Raw genomic sequence first — 12,491 nt, 5'->3', positions numbered from 1 at the left:
TAACACGTGTACGGGAGATATTCGCGATGTGCGGTTGAATGCTGTGTACGCAGAGTTTTTGCTTTCAAAGGAGATCCCGTCGCGCAGGCGATCCGGGCTCGCCGAGTTTTGGAAATGAGAAAGCGGACTTGCTCCTAACTGACCGCGCCCGCGCCCGCCTCATACCACAAAGCGCGCCTCACACCAACTTCACAGTACATTACAGCCGTGCATTGGAAACCACCTAATAGAAAGCGCTAATCTCAAGCAGATCAGACGGTTGAAAGCACTTGCGTGAATGACTTTCGTTTGTGCTCTTAGCAACATTGATCGAGTAGGGAAAAAAAACCCCGGCACGGAGAACCCTTCCCTGTTCCTCGGGCCAACGAGCTCCATCCGCTTCCTCTTCTCCGTAGTCGCCAGACAGCTCCATCCCCTTCTTTTTTCACTCTGCAAGTGTTTTAGCAATCGTACTTACTTTTAGGGTTTCATATTCCATTCCTGTTTGTGTAAAATATACAGTGAAGACCTGGGTTTTGGATTTTATTTTTCGCCATCCAACGAGACAAGCAGGTTGCGTTTGAAAATGGACAGCGAGGAGTTGACCGAGCAGGAAACCGCATTGTACGATCGTCAGATACGTGTATGGGGGGTTGATGCGCAGAGGAGGTAACTAATTTCAAGTGCTTCCCTATGTTCCCAGCTTATTATAGTTTTTCTTTTTGAACATTGGCAACTTTACCCGGATTTCCTCTGCACGTTGTCACATTTAAGCTATGTTACTTGTCTTTCCACCTAAAATCTACTTTCCGAACGCGTTCCTTTCTTCATTCCATTTCAGTAGAATATCGATTCAGGTTGGGTTTGTAAATGTTATGACTGTTACCATTGTTCTTGTATAGGCTGAGCAAATCCCATATATTGGTCAGCGGAACCAAAGGAACAGTTGTAGAGGTAATCTTCAGCTCAACCATTACACAATTTCGTCTCGTTGTTGTTGTTGGTAGAAATGTAACTCAAGTGACATATTGACATGAAATAGTGTGTGGCTCATGGTTGTCAAAATCTTATGGTTCAAAGAGTTTAAATCACATGATTTGACATTTTGATTCATGAATCTTACGATTTATACAACTCATGCAATTCACGTTCAGTTAAGATTTGATTCTCTACTTTGTCATTTCTTTCTTTATTTTAGTTCTTTCAAGGCTCTTGTTTTAAAGTCCTTACCAGAAAATGGTCTGTTTTGGTTATTTAAGTTAAGACCATTTAGAAACCATAAAGTTTATTTTCCAGCATGTGTAGATTAAAGAGCCATTGTATGTGGATATTTCGCTTTCAAGTCAAACTTAATTTTATCATTTTAGGCTTCTAGTATACAAGTTCTAAATTCTATTTTGTATATATATGGTATAGATGAATTAAAGATAGGGTAAAATCATTTTATAGGTTTAATTTTTGTAGTAAAGATAGGGTAAATTCTATTTTTTAAGTACAACTTTCTTTATGATTTACAATACAATATGGTTCCTAATGAGAAAAGTCAGCTTTGTGGCCAAGTAATGGTCCCTAATAAGAAAGTCAGCCTTGTATCAAAATAAAATATTCTTTTGATTAAACTTTTTGTTTGGGTCCATATGGTGATTTTGACTAATGAATAGCATTTCATATTTTCAGATTAATGTCTTGTTATGGGCCTTGATATTGAACCATTTCTATTTCAAAAGTTTTACATGGATTACTAGTTCTTTCTGCTAATCTCTCAAAACAGCATATATCATATGGTTATTGTGGCCTTTGTTTTTTGATGCAGTTCTGCAAGAACATTGTTCTAGCAGGGATTGGTAGTTTGACCTTGATGGATGATCGTCTGGTCACAGAAGAACTACTTTCTGCAAACTTCTTAATTCCTCCTGATGAAAATGCATTTAGTGGAAACTCTCTTGCTGAACTTTGTTGTGATTCTTTAAGAGATTTCAACCCAATGGTTCGTGTTTCTGTAGAAAAAGGTGAGTCTTTATTATACCTCATGTTATCTTTCAATTCAGTGGTTTACATATTCATGTTTTCTCCCAACTTTGTTTATATAATTTGTATCCCAAGAGTAATCTCCTAGTGGAAATTATTTGGACCTATTTCAGAGTTGTGCCTTTTGTCCTCTAAGTTTTTATTACACACATACCCCGGTGTTATGTTAACTGTCAACTGTATAATGAGAGGTTTTCTTTTGTTTGCACTTGTATTTAAACCATCTTTATTATTTTCTTGCTGTCAGAACCTGTCTTTGGTGACTTGATCATATTTGGAGTGAATACATTTAAAAACCATGCTCTCCCACCTTCCCCTTGTATATACACATGTACCCGTCACCCCTGTTGCAAGAACAAGAATAAAAGAAAAGCTCTCTAGAAGAAATGGTACATAGAGCCTCTGAAGCTGGGTAATCTTGATTGCATTAATCTCCAATGCGTGCTCATCTGAAAATAAGCAATGGTCCAAAAATCCTCTGAAGCTGTATGATAAGTAGAAGAATGTCATGCTTACATATATAACCTGTTCGGGTTGAGATTTTAAAGGAATCACTCTGCAGAAGAAGTCACTTTGAAATGAACTCTGTATCTTGAATCTAAAATCTTTGATCTTGAAGGGGATAACTCTTTGTGATGCTTCACTTCTGATGCCTGTTCTGGGAGGGCAGATCATCTTCTTTTTCAATGGCAGCTCTGAAGGCAATTGTGGTCTTGCCTGGGGTTGGAACTTGGAAGGGAACTTCTAGATTTGGAAGGAAGATTTTTTCTGATACTTTGGTGGGCCTATTGCGGATGATGCCACTAAAGCTGAAGTTTGGGCCCTCTTAGTGGCTCAAGAATTGCTAAAAGAATAAGATGTCCTTCAATCTTTGTTCTTTGAGATGGATCCTCAGGGAATAGAACACTATGCTGATAATTTATCTAGGAGGGAAGTGGGAAGGATTTGTCCTGTAATTTCTGTCCCTTCATTATTTTTGAGGATGAATATTTTACATTTTTTAATACTTTGTGTACTTCAAATCATGTACACCTTCTGTTATCCTTCAATAGATATGTTATTTTCTTAAAATAACATATATTATTTCAAAAGTTTGGACATTGTAAATTTGGTGCCTCACTGATTGAGTTCCATTCCATGAATTCTACTGTATAGTCTAGTCAATAAGATTGCTTTAGCCAGAAATGGCCATTTGGTAGTGTTGATGAGTACTCCTTGGATCAGTCTCTTTATGCTCAGTAAAACAGACTTGGAGTATATTATGTTTTCATAGCAAAGCCCGCAAATAAATCTTAAATTTTCCAAGGAAGGTAATCTCTAATGTTCTGGTTACGTTTTTATGAGAAACTTTATCAGGCTCAACAGATTCAAATGCCTAGCTTAGAACTTAGCCAAAAAGACAAGGTTACTGATGCTGATCTGGTAGCTGTATTTTGCAATTCATTCATTCTTTTATTTGTTTTTCTTGCCATAGGTGATTTATCAAGCTTTGGTGGAGATTTTTATGACAAGTTTGATGTTGTAGTTGTCAGTTGTTGCTCTCTTTCAAAGAAGGTAAAACAACACTTTTTATTTGTTAAAAGTAGAAAATTTGTCCTGATATATGAAGTCATAGAGGTTATTCCACCCTGTTCTTGTGAGCATCTTTGGAAACACTATTCATTTTCCTTTTATCCATCTGGATCTTCCTCAGAAGCTAATCAATGAAAAATGTCGAAAGAGTCCAAAGCGGATCGCATTTTATGCAGTTGACTGTAGGGATTCATGTGGTGAAATATTTGTTGATTTGCAGAACTACACATATGCACAGGTATCATCCTCTTATATCTGATTTGCATTGAACACTTCCTAATTGACTCCCAGAAATTATGTATGATGAAAAGAGCCCTGTACAGTTTTTTCTTTCTGAATCTGCCAACTGGACTTCATTTTTCTAGAAACTTGTCTGGTAGTTCGTTGGATTAGTTTCTGCATTTAATTTCTCTTTGGATATCTCTACCATGAACTCAGTTATATATTGATTAAATTATAGAAATAGTGAAGACTTCCTAGGATTTTGAGGTTCTTATTGCTATCGTGTGGAAATAGCATATGACAGTACATAAAATAATTAATGTCATTTGTTAGTTATTATTTTCTGTTTTATGTTAGAGTCGGCAGGGATGTTTTTTGTCTTTTTTCTTTAGTTTTTCTCTTTATTAATCAAGTAAGGGCATTTTGCAATTTTACAATTTAATTTAATGTTAATAAAAGAGGGCAGCAGTAAGTTAGATCCTTAGAGGGCGAAAGTTGAGTTCGACCTCCTCTGTTTTCAGCCTTAGTTCATTCTTCTTTTTATATCTTCTCTCCTTCCTCTCTTGATTCTAAATATTTTTTTGTAGACTTTTCTGCTGTTTATTTCTACTTTTTTAGGTCTGTTCGCATCTTTTGATCTTCTTGTATATATAAAACAATTAATCTCATCAGATATTCTCTTGACAGAAAAAGCTTGATGATACTATTGAACGCACATTACAGTATCCAAGTTTTGAGGTATGTACTTATATAATTGGATTTCATATAAGGCTTTGTTTTCTTGATCAGGTTATTTTTTCCTTGGCATTGTTTTAGATCTAAGTTGGATGCATAATAATGTTGCCTGTTGCCAATCAGAACATAGAAAACTTCCTTGTTTTTGCATTGTTCACCGGGCATTCGCTGGAAAACCGGGGCAGGGGAGATGACTTCAGTCAGAGTTTCAAGTGACTGGTTTTCAAAGACCAAAGGTGTAGTTCAAAAACTAACAATGAGAAAGATATGGTAGGAAAAGCTTGATCAGGTGGAGAGATTGTTTCCAGCACCAAGAATAAATTTTTGGTGCTTGACGAATAAAAAAAAGTTTTTTCTGCCCAATGGATAGATAAGAATGTTCTAGATTGACACCATTTCACCTTTGATTGATCTCATCTCATTTCTGAGCATCACTTGAAGCTTTATTTAGCACTTGTCATATCTTGATTTGTAGTTGCATCATGTTACATTTTTCTAGAGCATATAGCTTTTCTCTTCTTGAACATTTTATTGTTTCATTGGCTCAATTATTATTATTCCTGTAAACCTTGAATTCACTCCATGTAGAGATGGACCACCTTAATTTTTATTGGTTAAAGGAATAGAACAGTTGTGAGGAAGTAGGAGTGTAAAAGCATTGCCCTTAAAAAAAGTCATTAGTTATAGAAGCTAGCTAAATGTTGAATAAAGATTAAACAAAAAAGTAACCCACCAAGTTTGTTGAAGATATTCAAAATACAGTTCCGCTATGCTTGACTTTCTCCTGAGGCGGGGCAGCTATCATGTTGAAGATGATTCTGGATTTTTCCAATCTGTTGGCTCTACTCTACTGCCTCTATGCATGGGTTACTCACGCTCCAAGCCAATTGAACACTTCTTTTGTTTCACAAAGAGGGATACAAACCATTAGAAAGAAACTCTACCAGAGACCTTTGTTATAAACCTTAATGAATCCTTGGTTCCAAGCCAGTATCCCCATCCATTAAGGTTGGACATCCCCATGATATTAGAATAAGCAGTAGTAAAAGCTAGAGGCAAGGATCAAGTTGCCTTAAGCCCTTAACTATCAAATCCACTCCAGAAACACAATTTCCAGTATTTCTTTGGGGCTGTCAATTTGAATTTTTATAACAACCAAGCTAGGGCAAAACCATTCTGATATGGTATCCTTGTGACACATGAATTCGTTGAGTTACAAGGAAGAGGGTTTCTTTTTGTGCATGTAAAAACAATCCTCAGTGGTATTATTTCCTTCACATGTTTAAGATGGGGCCATAAGTGTCAATTTGAATTTTGATAACACCCAAGCTAGGGCAAAGCCATTCTGATATGATGTCCTTGCGACACATGAATTTGTTGAGTTACAAGGTAGAGGGTTTCTTTCTGTGCATGTAGAAACAATCCTCAGTGGTATTATTTCCTTCACATGTTTGAGAAATTACTTATGTTGTAGTTCTTTTTGTTTCTTTTCATTTTCCTGTTCACTTCAAAATTTCCTGGTTCTACACTACCAAAGGATGATGAGATCCCCTAGATGGGAATAGCCTATTTTGTGATGTTCCTGGACATGAAGATGCATGCATTTAACTATGCAATTTAAAAAAGGGCTTCAAGCCTTTGGCCATTCTAGGTTTCAACAATCATACTTACCAACCATACAACATTGGTTAGTTCTTTCTTCTGATGTTTCAGAGTCTTGGTTGATTCATGATTTTTTGTATATCTAACTCTCGTCAGTATTTGTTGTTGCAGGAAGCAGTTGCAGTGCCTTGGAGTCAACTTCCAAGGAGAGTATCAAAACTTTTCTTTGCCTCGAGAGGTCTGCAGATAATTTTTTCTTGATGAAAAGACCAGTCTTTAGAAAATTGGACTGGACCGGCTAGTTGAACACCCAGGACCCTGACCGGTTAGGTCACAGCCCAATAACCGGACTTGCTCAAAACCCAGTGAAAACCGGATGACCAGTCAGTTTAATGAAACTGCCCGGGTCTATACATAAGTGAAATTTTAAAATGTAGTCAACAAGACTTGAACCCAAGAGTTCTTATTTTCACATATTACTTAATTATCACTAGGGGTGTAAACGGGGCGATTTCAAATCAGATCAGGCAATATCGGAATTCGAATCTGATTAGAAAATCCGATATCCGAATTCGATTTTATATCCAACGAATATTGAAAATTAATATTCAAATTCGAATTTGATTAAATATTCGAATATTCGATTTGATTCGAATTCAACTAGTTAATTATTTTAGGTAATTAATAAATATATAAAATAAATATTATATAAATAAAGTATTATAAATATATAATTTTTATATAATTTAATTATTATATATATAAAACATTTAAATACTTTATATATTACATATAATAATTAAATAATCGGCCGAATTCGGATATTTATCAAATTGAATCAGGTAATATCCAAATTTGACCAATTAAATATTTGAATTATCCAAATTCAATTCGATTATGTCGAATATCAATTTGAAATCGGATTTTCGAATACCATTGACACCCCTAATTACCACTAATGCACCTCTTTACTTATGTTAATTAATGACTCTTTATTGTACATATTAAAAGTTGTAAAATATATTACATATAGTATTTATGTGACCTGCAGTGTATATATATGCCACATGGTCCACGCCATTGTGGTTTGACCTCCGGTAGCCCTGGTTGAACCTGACCCGTGAACCTCTCCCTTCTCCGGTTCTATGCCCGGTCCAATTCTCTGAACATTGGAAAAGACAAACAAGGGAAACACAACTTTTACTGGAGAACATTTTCAATGTTTTTTAAGGGTGTTTTGCACCTACATTCATTGACTTCCTATGTAAATACCTTGATGCTGAGTCAAGTAATTCTGAGTGCCAATTTGAGTCATTGGATGACTCCATTTACACAATATGGTCCTTTTCCGTTTCTTGACCCCTTTGTTCATAAGCTTCTTTCATTCTCAGTATATCATGCTCCCTTGAGTTGACCTTGAATTATCCACCATGTCTGTGTTCTATCTTCAAGCTTGAAGGCCAGTTTGTATCAATCAAAACAATTTTTTGTCCAAAGAAGGCAGTAAAATCTGTTATTACTCCTTGAGTTGAATCTATAAACTCACGTTGTGGATGCACAGGATAGTGGGGTTTCAACAAGGCCCCACACATATGTCCCTCTTCACCCTTTATTTAGCAAGTTCATCCCAAGAACACTTGCTATGTATTCAGAATAAGCCCTGATTGGGGGCCATTGGTAGGCTTGAATAAATGAACTTTGGACCACAATTCTCCAATACAAGATAGGGTATATGCTGACATGGACTGGAGTAAAAATCTATCCAAAAAAAAAAGAGTGAAGGTGTGCCAAAATCCGGAGGGTCTCCCTTGATGTAATCTTCAAGTTGATTTTAATAAAATCCACTTTTGCTGATAAAAAAAAATAACTCTGGATAGTTTGGATTTGCCACATAATTCATTCATGGCAGAAATAAGTGGAGTTGTCTAGATCAGACCTAATTGACACAAATATGCCACATTTCTCCTTGATATACATACACACACAAGCATACAGACACATACACTGTACAAAAACACATGGAAAATAGGTGTCTTGGATATGCCAAAATATCCACTAGACAGGGCTCCTATACAAGTTGGGATATAGGATTTGACATGGCCAATTCGGTGGATGCCCCATCTGATGGGCAGTCTGAATTGATTCCTTTATCTGGCAGGAATAGATATGTTATAATCAACCCAGTGAGATTACCTTTTTCAATGCACATGCATATTTCATGTAAAAAGAACATTCTGTTATGGAAAACCAGAAGTATCACGTGGTTATTACAAAGGACTGACACATTGGCCTTCTCCATGTAGTGATAGAAAGATTTGAGCAGGCTGAGGGACGTAATCCTGGTGAAACCTCAATTGCAGATCTCCCAAGTGTTTTGAAGATAAGAAAGGAACTTTGTGAGGCACAGGTGATTGATATAAAAGATGCTTTGATTGCTTGTCTATTCAATGAAAATATTGTCTTTGTAATCTTCTCTATTTGCTTCATAAAACATGGCAGGCACTTAATGAATCTAACATCCCAGATGGTCTTCTAGAAAGATTGCTGGTGGGTACAAAAGAACATCCTCCGGTTTGTGCAATCATTGGGGGGATTCTCGGTCAGGTAAACGACTTGTCATTTTTCCTTGTTTTCATCAACACTCTCTTACATGTACACACATGTCAGTGGCATCAATGCCTCTTCTTTTTCCCTAGAGGTCATAGCAATTTGATGCGGTTCTAATCTTACCAGGAAGTTATTAAAGCGATATCAGGCAAGGGGGATCCTATCAAGAATTTCTTTTTCTTTGATGCCGTGGATGGAAAAGGTATAATAGAGGATATATCAAACCCAAGTACTGGAAGCTGAGGAGCTTTTGTCGGGCAACTTTGTGATATTTTTGAGATGATTCTCGATCAGGACATCATTCTAGAGGTTCCGATTAAATTATATCGGTTTCTGAAGTGAATCATGCATTGTTGAATCTAACAACATTTTCTTGAGAAGTTTGAATATTATCTGGGTTCTCATACTGAATGTGTTGTCAATCATGTAATGTATTACCAACAAGGGCATCTTCTAACTTTTGCCGGATGTTGTTACTAACAAATGGCAAATTTATACGTTAACCTGCATTTTTTTCGTTTGTTTTTTAAACTGGTTTGATGCTGTACAAACTGTTTGGATCTGATATGCTTGCTGTTTAGTCATTGTTTGTTGGGTTTTCTACATCAAATGCCATATCAGACTGAAGCAAGTTAACATTCTTCGTGAAAGCAAGGGTTGGATAGCATCATAGCATGAACAGGTTACCATTAAACCTTCGTGAAAGCAAGGATTGGATAGCAAGTTAACATTCTAATAACCGATTACATTTACAGTTATCAGAAACACTCGTTACATCTCTGAATGCATCCCCATATGAAACCACTCCCCGCAAAACAAGTGCATTCTAATTTCCTTCCGTGGAAAAGTGGGAACTCCTCAAAAGGACACGTCAATAACCAAATTTTAAGAAGAAAAATCCGAAACGTGGGTTACTCTGACTTCTTCATCTTTCTGATTCGACGTAATGCTTCGGCCTCCGGATCAATCTTTGCCCATATCACAGACCTGACAGTCGTTCCTTTTAAGCATATTAACTGAACAAAATTCGCTACAAGAGATCAGAATTGTATGATTCAAAGATATTAATCGCTGGGATTTTATTTTATTTTCTACTTTTTCCTCAACTATGAATTATGCACTTTATTTTTCCTGAATCTGGTAAATGTCACGCTCAAGGTCAGATGAGTCCATTTTGTTTTGTCATAACATTCATCGTGTATTAATTTTTCTCCCAGTTACTGGTTAGGCTCTGTATTTGTTTCTGCGTTAGGGATGGAAAAATTTTCGGTCTGAAAATGTCTAGTTGTATTTTTGTCTCTTTTACAGCCAAAACTTCGTTTTTCACCATTAAACATTGAAACTATTGTATCAAATATTAATAAAAAAAGGAAGATGCTTTATTTTTTATTTTTTATAAATAAAAGAAAGGAAGGGGTGGTTTAGAAATAGAAATACACAATCTAGATAGTAGGTTATACTATAGGAGTGATCGAAGTATGACTTTCGTTGTTTTTTTCTTCAAACTTCAGTGGCAAGTACTAAGTAGGTACGGTTATTAACGAGGACTTGGGGCCACCCACGTCTCTTGTTGGGGTAATAACTTCCATCTGGGCTCTGGCTCTCTACCACATATTAAATATTAACTGGGTGATTGTGATTGTTGCACAAAGGAAAGAAGATCGAATAGTTAAGAGTCTTAGAGATTGAGCGGCCATGCCCAATACCATGAGAAGATCACAAGAAGAAAAAGATGAGCTGCACCGGCAACTCGAGAATATAGAGAAGGAATGGGACTTCTACAAACGATCCAATCCCAGACGCCTATATCGACGTTCAGGTTCAGCCCAGGTCAAGTCTACCGCCGATATTCTTCAATTTTTGGATAATACTTCGCCCGTTTCTTCTTTGCATAGAAGGTTTCCTTCCGAGGGAGGATGGAAGGTGAGAAACAATGTTTTGGCAGTAGAGGAGATACTCAGAGATAGAAGAACAGCAATCGAGAATGGCAAATTGAAGGGGAGGAGCCTCTTCGACGCCCTCGAAGATGCTAGGGAAGAAGAGGAAATATGCAGTGCTTCCTCTTCTGTCTTGATTGAAACCAGTGAAGTAAGGTCTCTCCGTTCGTCTTCTGATGATGATGGTGAGGAGGAGGAGGAGGAGGATAAAGACGATAATGTCGTTGATGACCATCAATCAATCAGTGGGTATGGTAATCGCTCAACTTGTCCATCTATGGAGCGAGTGGGGAGAGAGAAATTGGCGATTGGCATGGAGCAAGCGGAGATAGAACAGATGGGCGTGGGTGTGGGGGAAAAGAAAGTTATTGGTGGTGATGGAGAGAGATTGATGGTTGTGCTGGGTTGGCTTGCTGTTGTTCTTATGGTATTTGCACTGGCTATTATTTCATTGACGAGCTTTGATGGATACGAGGATGAAGGTGTTCATGTTCCGACTTTGATCCCTACATGAAATCTCTCTCTCTCTCTCTCTCCTTTCAGATTGTTAGTTTCACTTTTTGTTTAATGGCGGTCATGACAATGCTTAACTATTTATATTTTTGTTGCTGATATTTGAACTCTTCGTCCAAAAGAGATTTGATTATTTGTGCCGTTTAGTTGATTAATGGGTACATCCCATCATCATCGTGGGTTAACAGGTTGAGGTAAAGTCTAGGAGACCACAGGCTGGGGTGGAGCTTGGAATTTTTGGCATGGACGCTATGTTTTCTTCAATCTTCTTTCACCACCTTCTCCTTCTCCTGCATCATATTCCGTGTACGGTGTAGTTTGTTTCCTGATTCCTGAAGAATTTCTACACAGCGTATTAAATTTCTTTTATTCTTTGTATGTGTCTCTGTTCTTGGAGTTGGGAGGACAGCTTGAAACATCAACTTCTATGGAAACACTTCATTCTCGTTAATTTTCTTTGAGCTATTTCCAAATATTACACTACATTAATTTAGTTGTTTCTATTTCGTTTGGAATTGGTGGGACTTCGGATTTAGCAAAAAAAAAAAAATTGTAAAGACGTAAATAAATGGAAATATATGTTAATTTAAATCTCCAGGCTAATATTCAATGAAATATTAAGTTTATGAGATATTGTCCAAAATAAAGGACTATTTCCTTTTATAAAAAATAATAAATATAATTTCCAAGTATTACCAGAATCAACCTTATTTACATAGATGCCGATGGTCAAAAGCTTAATAATTAATAAACTAATAAACAGTAGTTCCATGAAGTAGTGGGTCCATGCCAATCGAGGGCGGGTCTGGTTATCGGAAATCACGATGGCTCTCTCTTCTTTGGTAGAGCAGTTAACTTCCCTTTGTGCTCCTATATTGACTGTGAAGCTTTAGTTCTCCGGTGGCCCGCTTTGCCCTTTCTTAAAGCTGTACCACCTCATTGGTTTTTTTTTTTTTTTTCTTTTTTTTATTGATTATTCGCCTTCACCCCATAGTGGCCGTAATTCGATTTTCATGGCATAGTACCACAATTTAGAGCCATTAGTAGCAGGAGCTCGAAATCGCATCGCATCTGGGAATTGAGGATTACCCAGTTACTTGCCAACCAAGCCACCACTCGGTTGGTCGTACCATCTTATTGTTGAGGGAGACGTTTAAGTGTCATTGAATAGCCTTAAGAAAGCTGTTTGGCTGTTGGCATAAAAAATAATAGGGTAATTATATGCTGTCAGAAAGACATGATAAGGGAAGCACTTTGACCAATCAAAATCCACCGAGATATGTATAAGTTCAAGAA

At 36.9% G+C, this 12,491-nt stretch overlaps 1 protein-coding gene across 1 annotated transcript; it reads left to right on the top strand.

Moving 5' to 3' along the window:
* Positions 1 to 25: 25 nt before the first annotated feature.
* Positions 26 to 9,276, top strand: LOC148862437 (SUMO-activating enzyme subunit 1B-1-like). The gene is made up of 10 exons (XM_088975904.1): positions 26 to 648; positions 882 to 933; positions 1,793 to 1,988; positions 3,482 to 3,561; positions 3,701 to 3,817; positions 4,489 to 4,539; positions 6,310 to 6,376; positions 8,442 to 8,545; positions 8,638 to 8,742; positions 8,872 to 9,276. The coding sequence occupies exons 1-10, from the start codon at positions 566 to 568 to the stop codon at positions 8,986 to 8,988; spliced, it is 972 nt and encodes a 323-aa protein (XP_088832030.1). The 5' UTR covers positions 26 to 565; the 3' UTR covers positions 8,989 to 9,276.
* Positions 9,277 to 12,491: the final 3,215 nt, after the last annotated feature.

Source organism: Nelumbo lutea, chromosome 3 (assembly GCF_056320005.1).
Source record: "Nelumbo lutea isolate HS-2025 chromosome 3, American lotus-T2T, whole genome shotgun sequence".
Lineage (NCBI taxonomy): Eukaryota > Viridiplantae > Streptophyta > Magnoliopsida > Proteales > Nelumbonaceae > Nelumbo > Nelumbo lutea.
This window is presented reverse-complemented; position numbering and strand designations above follow the sequence as displayed.